The 12,875-nt window shown below is 37.6% G+C and overlaps 1 protein-coding gene across 1 annotated transcript in view; it reads right to left on the bottom strand.

Annotated features, from left to right (window-relative positions):
* The window catches only part of CFAP54 (cilia and flagella associated protein 54), a gene marked incomplete at its 5' end in the record, with an annotated part of 326,512 nt that overhangs the window by 31,004 nt on the left and 282,633 nt on the right, over nt 1-12,875 (bottom strand). The window contains 2 exon segments of the mRNA XM_079142877.1: nt 3,492-3,566; nt 12,392-12,533. Coding sequence (XP_078999003.1) covers nt 3,492-3,566; nt 12,392-12,533 — 217 coding nt within the window.

Raw genomic sequence — 12,875 nt, 5'->3', positions numbered from 1 at the left:
CAATAATAATTTTACATTATGGGAAAAGAAAATAATTTCTGCTTTTTATTCTACCGTTAACATTTTTCAAAACAAATTTGGATACTAAAAATCTGATTGAAAATAGTTGATGGGGATGAAGCACACGGGGAAGGTAAAGTCATGGTGGAGATGATGACGATGACAGTGATGCTTACACTGCTGATATTTCCTAAACATTTCGTTGTACTAAGCCCTGTGACAAATATTTAACTATATTATCCAATTTAGTTCCCATGATTGTGAGAGCTTCATATTTTGACCTCATTTTACATATGAAAAAAAAAAAAAAACTGAAGCTTAGAGAAATTAAATAATTTGCCCAAGGTCATACCACTAATGAGACTCAAGTCTGGGTTTTCAACCCAAGTGTTAGAAGCCAAATCCACTGACATCAGTCATCATGGATCTTAGGATAACAATTGTTTTGTGACTATGGCTAACCATGGTTTGTCTAAAATTAGATTTAGGCCTGGTTTTACTAGGTCTGACTGAGTTCCATAATAAAATAGTTCCACAATAAAAATGAAACACCCCATTTAAAACATGGGAAAGGGACATGAATAGTCAATTGAATTTTTTAAAAATAAAGATTAAATTACAGATATTTAAAACTCAGGTAACTCAATATGACTCAAGAAACAATAGCAGTGGGTTGGTGCTCAAGGCACCATGAGGGCTCCGGGATGGGAGGAGCAGCATCACTGTCTCCCAAAGCTAAAAGTCTAACAGTAAAAAGGGCACAGCTTATTGACAGGTCTTACTTCAAATGTCCCTTTTTAGAGAGGTCTTCCTGAACACCCTATCTAAGCTGTGACCCCATTCCTTCCTACTCTTTATCAGAAAGGCCTAAACACTCTCTCTATAAAGTCCCAGAAAATAAATAATTTAGGCTTTGTAGGCCACACACTCTGGTATGGTTTGGATATGAGATATTCCCTGAAAGCTCATGTGTGAAACAATGTAGGAAGAATGTTCAGAAATGGTTAAATTTGGTTCAGAATGGTGAAATGGTTAGATTATAGAAGGTATAACCTCATCGCTGGATGAATCCATTTGATGGGTTAATCATTTGAAAGGACTACTTTACGTGGTGGTAACTGTAGGCAAGCAGGGTGTGGCTGGAGGAAGTAGACCTTTGGAATTTATATTTTGTCCCTTGGTGCCTGTCTCTCTGTTTTCCAGCTGCTATGACCTGAGCAGCTTCCCTCAACTACAACATTCTGCCATGATGTTTTGCCTCAACTTACACTCCAGAGTGATGGAGTCAGCCGACCATGGACTGAGACCTCAGCCAACCATGGACTGAGGCTGAAACCGTGAGTCCAAATTAAGCTTCTTTTCCTCTAAGCAGTTCATGCCAGGTATTTTGGTCACAGTGATGAAAAGCTGATTAATTCATGGATGGCCTCTATCACAACCCCTCCCTACTGTTGTACTAAGAAACTGGCTAGCTACCACAAGTGAAAAACAAGCAAGATTATTCCAGTAAAACATTATTTAAAAAATAAACAGTGGCCCAGATGCAGTCACAGGCTATAGTTGCCAGTCCCTACTCTCACATATTGTTTTATTTTTTTTCCTTTTTAGCAGTTAACAAAATCTGAAATTATCCTACATATAAATTGCTCAGTATTTCCCTCCTCAAAAAATGGCAGCTCCTTGAGAGCAGGGTCTTATTGCTTATCACCGCTGGCTTTCCAGTGAATATGAAGGATTTCCTGGCATGGAGACAGTTTGCTCTAAATATTTGTTGTCTAGGTTAATGAATGTATACCAATTTCACAAATAAGAGACACGGATTTCCAAAAAACATATAAAATGTATTTGGCCTTATTAAAAATAAGAACAAAATAATGACATGCTACTTTTCATTTGTCAGAATTAACAACCATATAGAGGAGGAGAAGAGGGAGGTAAGGTCTAGTGTAAACGAGCACGTGCATAAACTGGTCCTCTCATCTACTACAGATAGCAGAGGAAATTGGGGCAACATTTCTGGAGGGCCATTTGCAATTACATACCAAAATGTATATGCCAATTCAAAAATGGGCAAAGGTTCGAACAGATATTTCCCTAGAAAAGACATACAAATGACTAAGAATCACACTGTAAAGATTCTCAACATCATTAGTCACTAAAGAAATGCAAATCGAAATCACAAGATACGACTTCACATCCATTAGGATAACTTTTATTAAAGAAAAGAGCGATGCTTGGTAAGAGTATGGAGAAATTGAAACTTTTGTGCATTGTCAACAGAAGTGTAAACCTGTATAGCTGCTATGGGAAACCATTTGGGAATTCCTCAAAAAATTAAACAGAATTACCATGGGATCCAGCGATTCCACTCCTAGTCATACACCCCAAAGAATTGAAAACTGGGACTCAAATAGATACTTGCACACCCATGATCATAGAAACATTATATACAATAGCTAACATGTGAAAATAACCCAAATATCCATTAATGGATGAATGGATAGACAAATGTTGTATATAGATATAGAAAAATATTATTCAGGCTTAAAAAGCAATTAAATACTGATACATGTTATAACATGGGTAACTTTGAAAACATTATGCTACACAAAGTAAGCCAGATGCAAAATTCACGTATTTGTATGACTCCATTTATATGTGGTATCTAGAGCAGGCAAATTCAGAGAGAAGGTAAGTAGAATAGAGGTTACTAGGAGCTGGGAGGGGTGGTGGTAAACAATGGGAGTTAATGGTTTAATGTGTACTAAGTTTCTGTATGGGACGATGAAAAAATTCTGGAAACAGTGATGGTAATGGTTATATAACCTTGTGAATATTCTTGATGCCACTGAACTGTATGCTTTAAAATGGTTAAAATTATTTTATATGTATATTTTAAAATAAATATGTATACATATGTTTTTACTCTAAAATTCAATTCCTTAAAATGATCTCTGAGGAGATAACATAGAAGGGACAAATATGTATGTACTAGAATCCAAAAATCTCTTTATCTATCAGTAACAGTATTTGGCACAACAAATATATAATAGAGACTCTTACACAGGCATTAAGTATGACAAGGCATATTTTTCACATAAAAATACATGCATGGTATTAATGTTCAATGAATAAAGTAAGTTACAGAAAGCATGATCTCATTGACAGAAAGATTCTAAAGTTCATCTATGCAGGGAGAAAATTCTAGATATTTCCCAAGTGCTAATAGGGATTATGGTCTGAATGGCAGAGTCGAAATGATTTTAAAATGATCTGCTACTTAATTTTCTGTACTAACTAAACTTTTTATCACAAAGAATATTTTTAGCCAAAGTAATACAGCATATGAACTCATATTTATCACTTTTTCCAATCAACTAAAGAGGGTGAGACCCTTAGTACTTGGAATTAGATGTTTTTGTGCTTTCATTTTCATAGCAAGACCACTACTTGTGAATAACCAGATACAATTTGAAAGGAGCGATACATACCTCAGTTAGTGGTGTTGGCTCTCTGTCATTCAAAAACAGAGCTAGTATTTCAGAGCAGCATTCGATAATCATGTTCTAGAAATAGGAAGAAGGCAATATAGTGAGGTTGTTATTATTGGTAAAATACTGCACATTTAATGATAAACTATTGGTTTTATATGTCTCATTTTGCCACTCCTAACCCTAGTTCCCAAGATGAGACAAAGAGGATCAGAATCCAGTTTCTGAAGTCCTCAGGGCTATTTGAAAGGATACAGCATGTTCACAAAATATAAGATCTGCAACTGATCGGATTCTTTCCCTGTACATTCACAGTTAAGATTCATGTCACAGTGTAATAACAAGCAAATAACGTACACCAAAATACGATTTTAGAAAATCACTTTTCTTCTGAGCAGAGTCCTGGACTGAAGGGATTTCAGCAGAGAAGAATGACTGGGATTGGGAAAGAAATGGGAAGAGAAAATGGAAGGGAAGGAAGAGCCAATGGCATGCCTACACTGCCTACTGACGACACCGCCATGGCCTACTGCATGGACACAACAGGCAGCCACTGGGCCAGAGGTGACATGGTTTGTCCAGAGGAGGAAACAGACATGAGAGAGAACTTTTGTGGCCTGAGGGCCCAAGTGCAGCCTTGGCTCCTGACTCTCCAGCTCCATGTTCTGTGAGGCCCTCTGCACCGTTTCCAGTCACTGGCTACGCACGGGCTTTCTTACTGCACACTGACAAGTTTGTGCCTCCTCCCTCCCAGCCTGTTTTGCTTGAGCTAATGTCATTTTCCTTATGCACAACTAAAGGAATCGTGACTACAAATTGTCAGAGATAAGAAATGCCTACCCACAATGTTTAGTCTGACGGAAGCAACAAGCTATTCTTATGATAGAATTCATATACATGCATGTACTAGCCTTTAGAATCGTACAATGCTAAAAGTACTTTACTTTTTAAATTATAACTGGGCAATGCTGGCTAAAACCTTAACATAAAGAACCAAACAGCAACAGACCTTACAGCCCAGAACCATCTTATATGTAAGCTTTAATAAATGCACACATATGGAAAAGATCCAATTTTAAAATAAAAAGCTATAATTCAATTCAAGACATTATAGTAAGTGCTGTGGGACACAAAGATGAAGAAAGAGAACCTACTCTCATATAAATTTACGATTACTAAAAAATAGATTTATGCATATTCAAGTTAAATATCAAGTCAAATATGATCAGAGCATATCTGTTGTGACATGTTGTAGGACAGAAAGGTAGGCAAGAGTAATTCTTACTATGATGAACAAGGAAGACTTCCTGGAAGAGGTTCATAGGAACTGAGCCCTGTAGGAAGTTTCACATGGGATCAAGGGTACCCCACAGGGAAAGAGACATGTATGCAATGTGCAGTAGGAATTCAAGTAGTATAGGAATCAGAAAAGGTTCTTTCTAGCAGGGTGTGGTGGTGCATGCCTGGGATCGCAGCAGAGATTCAACTAAGGCAGGAGAATTGCAAGTTCAAAGTCAGCCTTAGTAATTCAATGAGGCCCTAAGCAACTTAGTGAGACCCTATCTCTAAATAAATAAATAAATAAATAAATAAATAAATAAATAAATAAATAAATAAAATGGACTGGGGATGTGGCTCAGTAGTTAAGCACCACTGGGTTCAATCCCCAGTACCAAAAAACAAATTAACTAATTAAAAGAAAGGAAAGAAGAAATGGTCCTTTCTGCAGTCCTGTATAGGAAGCAGGTCAGTAAACTTGGTGACAAATAACTGGAGAGGTCAGTTTATAGCAGGTCACACAGAAGTGAGGAAAACTGGGAAGGAAGTGAACTAAGGTAACAGTGTTAGAGATTGCCTTAAAAAATGTAATTCAGACTACAGTTTAAAGGTAAACTGGCCTTAAAGAAGACAAGGGAAAGAGAAATCAGCTACAAAGCTATTCAGACCATCTGGGCAGGAAGTGATTGTGAGTGAAAAGAGGCCAGCTCTGTGGGGTTAAAAGATGGAGAGCTGGCAGGAGGCCCAGCCTTAATCAAGGTCACAAGGATGATGAGGCTTCAAGACAGTCCACTTTACCAGACAGAGGGGAACGTACACTCACTCCTTTGCTCCTCCAATTTATCTATATTTCTATTTCTCTAATTGAGTTCTTAGGATTGGTTAAAGTGTGTTTCCTCTCTATATAAAAATTTCAATAACAGTCCTGATGGGTTATTGTCATGATTTTGTCAAGAGCTATCAAGCAAAATGACACTGTCTATATCATTAGTCATTATTTCACATAATAGATGAAGATAGCAGTATTACCTGATAAATGCCTTCCACTGCCTGTCTCAACATTTATCAAACAGAAATTTTGTCTCTACAATATTCTATTACTCTGGCATTATTTGAAGTCCACCACATACACACGCTGTGAAATTGGCTGGTTTGAGGTTGGACTGTGGGTACCTCCCATGACCTCACGGCCACAGCCGTGAAGACAGGGAAAGCACAGAACTCAACCCTAATCAGAAAGCAGCTGAGGCATCTTGTGGTTGGTGAGGGGTGGGGGAGGGTGCAGGCTGACCCTTGCTCAGTCCTCTACACTGTTTGGATGTGGAATGTCCCCCACAGGCTCAGGTTTTCAAGACTCTGTCCTTCATGGTGGCACTATTGGGAAGTGGTGGAAACTTTAGGAGGTGGGGCCTAAAGTCATTGGGGGAGTGCTTTTGAAGGGATTTATTTTCTCTAGGCCCCTTGGCACTCTTGCGCTCTCTCTCTCTCTCTCTCTCTCTCTCTCTCTCTCTCTCTCTCTCTCTCTCTCTCTCCTTCCCCTGAGTGAGCACATTTGCTCTCCATGCACTCTTGACCATGTTTTCTCATCACAAGCTCACAGCAATGGGGTCAAGCATCTATGGACTGAAATTTCTGAAATTGTTTAACCAAAATAAATTCTTCCACCTTTTAGGTTGATTTCTGTCAGGCATTTTGCCATTTGACATAATGGAAAGGTAACTAACACATCCATTTCTCCTTTAAAAGGAATGCTTATTCATTCTATGGGGGATGGCCTTCTGAGTGACTTGGACATATGACACCCAGTTCTTGGGCTTAGTTGAAATCCTCATAATTTTTCACATATAATATGAAAAAAACTTCCCAAATTGTTTTCCAGCCTTCAAACTCTTGCTTCCCTTGTTTTGCCTTCATACACCAGCATTAGCGACGTAGAAGAGGAAAAGTTTATTTAGGGGTTCACGGTTTTAGAGGTCTCAGTCCATAAACAGCCAGCTCTAATCTTCAGGGCCCGAGACAAGGCAGAATATCATGGTGGAAGGGTGTGGTGGAGGGAAGCAACTCAAGAAATAACACCAGAAAGCAGAGACTAAGCTCAGCTCACCAAATATGTAACCCAAGAGCACACCGCCAAAGACCTGCCTCTTCCAGCCATACCCTACCTGCCTTTAGTTACTGCTCAGTTAATCCCTACAGGGAATTACTTCGCCAATTGTGTTAAAGATCTCATAACCCAATCATTTCATCTCTAAACCTTCTTGTATTATCTCACAATGAGCTTTTGAGGGGTACCTCATATCTAAACTATAATACCCCTAAGTGTTCCTATGAGAAAATCCCTAAAGATATTGGTTGTTTCCAGTGATTTTCAACATCAGACTTTGAATGCCACACTTTGCTGAGAGGGCTACCAGGTGGTTGGAATCATTATGAATGACCTCTGACTACTGTATACGGCCACATTCATAAAATGATTCAGCTTCTCCATGACAGGGACCCATCTGTATTCATTCCTGAATATCTTCACATCCCCTGGCCTAGAAAACTTTTTCACATAATGGTTTTTCAGAAAGAATTTTATAATTATACTAATGTCCACTTATATTTTTCTATATGCTTTCATAGTACTTTGATATTTTGAATATGTTAACTATATACTAATTTTAATTGCCTTGTACCATCCAGGCATGCCTTGAGTATTTGCTGAATTAATCATAGGTGATCTGGAAAACTTGTACTCAGTTTCCCGTATCAGTATACTATCATTCCAAATAAGGGTTTGCATCTTTCATATGCTTTTAAAAGCCTGGTATGCTCTGAACATGCCCTTGAACTCTCTGAAAGACAGATTCAAATAACTCAATCATTCTGAGCCAGTGTTGTTCATTTTAGAAGGGTACACAGGTTTTCAAGCCAGAAGTGATTAGAAGACCTGTTCTGTAGCTCTCCCAATTCAACTTAAATTAATATCTATGTTCTAAAGTTCTTGGCTTATTTTGAACCCTTGGAAAAGAAAAAAGGAGGCAAGTGAGAAAGAATGAGATTCACTATCCCACGTATCATATTTTTGGACTCTTATAGTCCATAACCCACCAACAATATACATTGTAATAGAAATAAATATATCAGATTATAGAAGTTATGAAAGCCTATCCAATTCCCGACCAGAAACCATCTCTTCAAGTGTCCTAGTTAACTTCTAATTAGCTCCAAGTGAAGGTTGTCATGACGATGAATGACCAAATTTAGTCAATGAGATTTATTTGCTATAACCCAGAATCTAGCTCCCCCGCCCCTGGTGTTGGTATTATGGGAAAAAAAGAAAAAAAGTTAGGTTTTACTTCCTTTTCTCAACTTTTAAATGCTGTGAGGTAATTTGCTTGCCAGATCACCCAAACAAATATTAGTGTTTCTTTCATCTGATGTTCTTTCATATACAGACTAACAAGAACTGGAACATACCTAAAATGCCCTATTTTAAAGATAAGGAGACACTTTCTAAGTGCATAAAACAAGTTTAAAAATACAGAAGAGAACATCAAATTTGAAAGATATTTATTCTACTCCAGGCTTGACACACGGGTACATACTGTTCAGTCCAGGAAATGAAAGCAAGCCAGAGCCTTCACTAAGTCAAGGCAGGTCTTCTGGATTCCTGCTTGCATTTACCTTCAAACAGCATTCCCCACTCGCCCCTCATCCCTGTTTATTCCTGATTTGTTTATATTAACAGTCAACCTCTTTTTTTTTTATTTTTTATTTTTACAGACTACATTTTGATTCATTGTATACAAATGGGGTACAACTTTTCTTTTCTATGGTTATACATGAAGTAGAGTCACAGTAGTCACGTTATCATACATGAACATAGGGTCATGATGTCTGTCTAATCCCACTATCTTTCCTTCTCCCACTCATTTCCCTCTACACCATCCAAAGTTCCTCCATTTTTCTCTTAGTCCCCCACCTCCCCATCCCTGTTATGTATCATCATCCACTTATCAAAGAAAACATTCGGCCTTTGGATTTTTGGGATTGGCTTATTTCACTTAGCATGATATTCTCCAACTTTATCCATTTACCTACAAATGCCATAATTTTATTCTTCCTCATAGCTGAATAATATTCCACTGTGTATATATACCACAGTTTTTTTATTCATTCATCTGTTGAAGGGAATCTAGATTGGTTCCACAATCTAGCTACTGTGAATTAAGCTACTATAAACATTGATGTAGCTGCCTTACTATAGTATGCTGATTTTAAGTCTTTGGGGTATAAACCAAGGAGAGGGATAACTGGGTCAAATGGTAGGTCTATTCCAGGTTTTCTGAGGAATCTCCATTCTGCTTTCCAGAGTGGCTGCACCAATTTGCAACACCACCAGCAATGTACAAGTGTGCCTTTTCCCCCACATCCTTGCCAACACCTATTATTGCTTGTGTTCTTGATAACAGTCATTCTAATTGGGGTGAGATAAAAATCTTGGGATGATTTTGATTTGCATTTCTCTAATTACTAGAGATGTTGAACACTTTTTCATGTATTTGTTGATCACCTATATATCTTCTGGGAAGTGTCTGCCCAGTACAGTCAACCTCTTAACTTGAATATTGGGCTCTTTGTGATGAATTCAAAACCTACATCCGACCACCATGGACATTCTGGTGACTTTCATTCCACTCAAAGGCCTTGTCTTTCCACCTCACAGCAGTATTTGGGTAAAAAAGATCATTTATTTTAGAGATGAGGGGGAAATTCATCCTGGAAAGGTAACTAGATGGACCTTAGGTAGTAAAACTGAGTGATAGAGCACATTCTAGGATCCTTACTCACTCTCCTGTCTCAGTCAATTAAGTTGAAAAGACAGACAAGTTTAGGTTAAAACTATAAAGGGGTGAATTTAGCAACATTTGCAGCAGAGAATATTCTAGACTATTGCTCAAAGATGCAATCTGATAGGTTTTTCTGTAGCTGAAAAAACAGATCATCAGTATTCTACAAAGAATTGTGAAAATTAAAAGCTGAACTCTTGAATGTGGACATGAAAAACAAAACACGCTTTATAAACAAATCTATATGTACAAAATCTCCTGAGTTTGAGATAGTTTGAGCTAGCTGATCTATTGGAGGACTTATTTTAGGGACTCAGTATATCAGTAAGCATCTTAATTCATATCGGAACATTTGAGGATACTGAAAAGGATATACAATCAAAATTCTAAGACATCTGCTCTATGATAAATCCAGGCACAGAGCACAAAAGACACAAATGCTGGGAGGTGACATTTTGCAAAGGCTAACTCTACTTGCCCAACAGATTCTTTTACATCTGGACTGGTTGCCTTTGTGATATTGAAAATCATATTCATCTACTCTGTGGTAAATCAAACCTGAAAATGACAACAAGTACACTCTGAAAATTGGGCAAGTTGCCAATTTTTAAGCCTTCACATAATAAAAGTGCATGGATAGATAAATAAGAAAATAAAGGGCCACATCAAGATTATTCTTTAAGAATGAAAATATTTTGTTACTAGTAACCAGTTAAATATTAACCCAGTCAAAAATTACTTAAGAAAAGTCCTACCAGACCAAAAACAAATGGAAAATCCTAAAAGCTTTCAGATAAAATTTAAAAAAAAGAAAAGAGGGATAAGATCCAAGTAGTTGGAACTCAACCAGGAAAGCAGCAAAGACAGGCCCAGAATCAGAGTCACAGAGCCAGCACTGAGAGCAGCCAGCCTTCAACTGGAGAGGGAGGAGGGAAGGTTCCAGGAAGAAAATGGGATTGGGACATCATGTGATCAGTATGAACCCTTGAGAAAAATCTGTGGATGAACATTTGAGAACTCATGTAAATTAAGAATAAAAGACAAGTCAAGAAAGGAAAATAACCACCATATGCTATCTTACTCAGCTGTGAACATTACAGAATCATAATCAACACTAAATGTCAATTTAGCTGAATTTTGTGATTTGATAATATTTACATGGGAAGGGAAAAGGAAAAGTTGGGAGAACACGGTTAGCTAAATCCATGCATAACAGAAAATCAATAGATTTTATCTAAACATTGACACCCAAAGAAAAAACTATTTTCGTGTTTGTTATTAGCGCTATTCATCAGTATTTCTGACTTTCAGACTTCCATGCTGGTAGACAGATTGTTGGTATCACATGTGACTTATTTGGTAAACAAAATGTTAGTGGAAAAGACATGACGGAAACTTTAAGAGCCAATATGACTTTCTCCCTTTCTCCCTCGTGTCACAATTACTGCCATGTTGCACATGATGGGTATGTTACCAGCCTGGATGCTGGCATGAGGAGACATGGAGCAGGCAACTCACCTCTCATTAGTGACACTGCATATTATTTATAGATGTAGAAACAAATAAAAGAGACAGTTCAAGGAGTTGAAAGTTGGCTTTGCAGAGCAGGACGGTGAAGCAAGGAAAAGATGGGTAGGAGACCACTCCTTTTTGTTTTGGGTCCTTTGGATCTATTTTGTCTTCTTTAAAAAAATGTCCACATTAACTACAGAGTTTTTATCTTAAGAAATTAAATTAATATGCAAATGAAAATTTGCATAGAGAGTAAAGGATTTTCACCCCACTCTGAAAGAAGAAGGGATACTTTCATTGTTTTGGGGTCCATTACTAATTTTCCTCAGGAGCGAGGAGTGATTTAACTGATGGGTGAGGTATGGGAAGAGCAACAGAGTATGCTAGACTCAGCCCCTTCTGGGCAATCTTTGTTCATATTTTTGGAGCACCCTACGTGCAAGACTATTAATTTCTATTCCCAAGTACAGTAAGCTTGGAAGGGAGCTGACAGGGGAGGAAGGACACCCTGTGGTCACATATATGTGCTAGATGACTATGCATAGGTGGGAAAGTCTGGATAATTTGGTAGTGAAATATTGATATGTTCTTTTGGCCACAGTTTGAAAGCCATGTCTACTAATCAGCTTTATCAGTAATGACACTGCTATTTTGGAGGCAAGCATTCTACCAACTGAGCTACATCCTCAGCCCCAACACTGCTATTTTGAATCCCCATATATCCATCTCCTGTGCCCCATTTCTCATGGGTTCAGAACTCCAGAGGGGTAGAGAAGAAATGATCCTCTCCTCAAAAAAAAATGTTGGTAAGCACAAAAAACACTCAGAATATCAGAATATTACCCCTCCCCTTCTTCTTTGATGAAAATAATACATATGCATAAAAAATGTCTGAAAGCATATATGCTTATCTGCACTTTCTAGTTCTTATTCACACACCTGGGAATACAATTATTTAAATAACAGAGTGAAAAAAGTTAGATAGCATTGTCTCTTGGGATTCAGTCATATCTGAACAGTCTCTAGATTGGCTTCTTTCCATTTGCTGTCAGATTCTTGTAATCAGTATGCCTGGAAGAACTCTGAAGGAAACACAGTAGCAAAAAGTTGGGTCATATCTGGTACTAGCAGTAAAGAAAACAGGGCAGAGGAATCTTGAAGTTCAAGTTTAATTACATAGTTATGTTCTGACAAAATAAAAATAGTTTAAATAATTATGTGTAATGGCACCAATCCTGCAATAAAAATACTACTTTCCATGATTTAATAACTTACTTCCATATCTTTATCAATCGGTTTCTCTTCTGTTTCTTCCATTTTATATGCATCCTCATTTGAAGCAATTTCAGGAATTGCTGGCAATGATAGTTCAGCTATTTGTGCAAGATTAGATAGTTTCTCATGAACTGAAATAACCCTAAAAATAACAAATATGTATTTTATGTGAAAAGTTAAGAAAGGCATTTTTAGTTTTTTTAGACCCATAAGATATATACAGGAGGGCCTCATTTATTTAACAGTAGATTTCTGACATCCCCAGACATCATTCCGTCACTCCTTTATTCAAGCAACATGGACAGAGAGACACTCCCGAACTCTCATCATGTTTAGGATCTACCTACATACTCAAGTTGCTACATATTACAAACTGGCAAGGGCACAATGACAGAAAGGTACATACCCGAATCATTCTTGAAGGTGAAAATAAAGAAAATAGATCTCTATAGGGGCAAGATAACTCTAGGCAATAAGCAAAAGA

Source organism: Sciurus vulgaris (genome assembly GCF_902686455.1).
Source record: "Sciurus vulgaris genome assembly, chromosome: 5".
NCBI lineage: Eukaryota > Metazoa > Chordata > Mammalia > Rodentia > Sciuridae > Sciurus > Sciurus vulgaris.
This window is presented reverse-complemented; position numbering and strand designations above follow the sequence as displayed.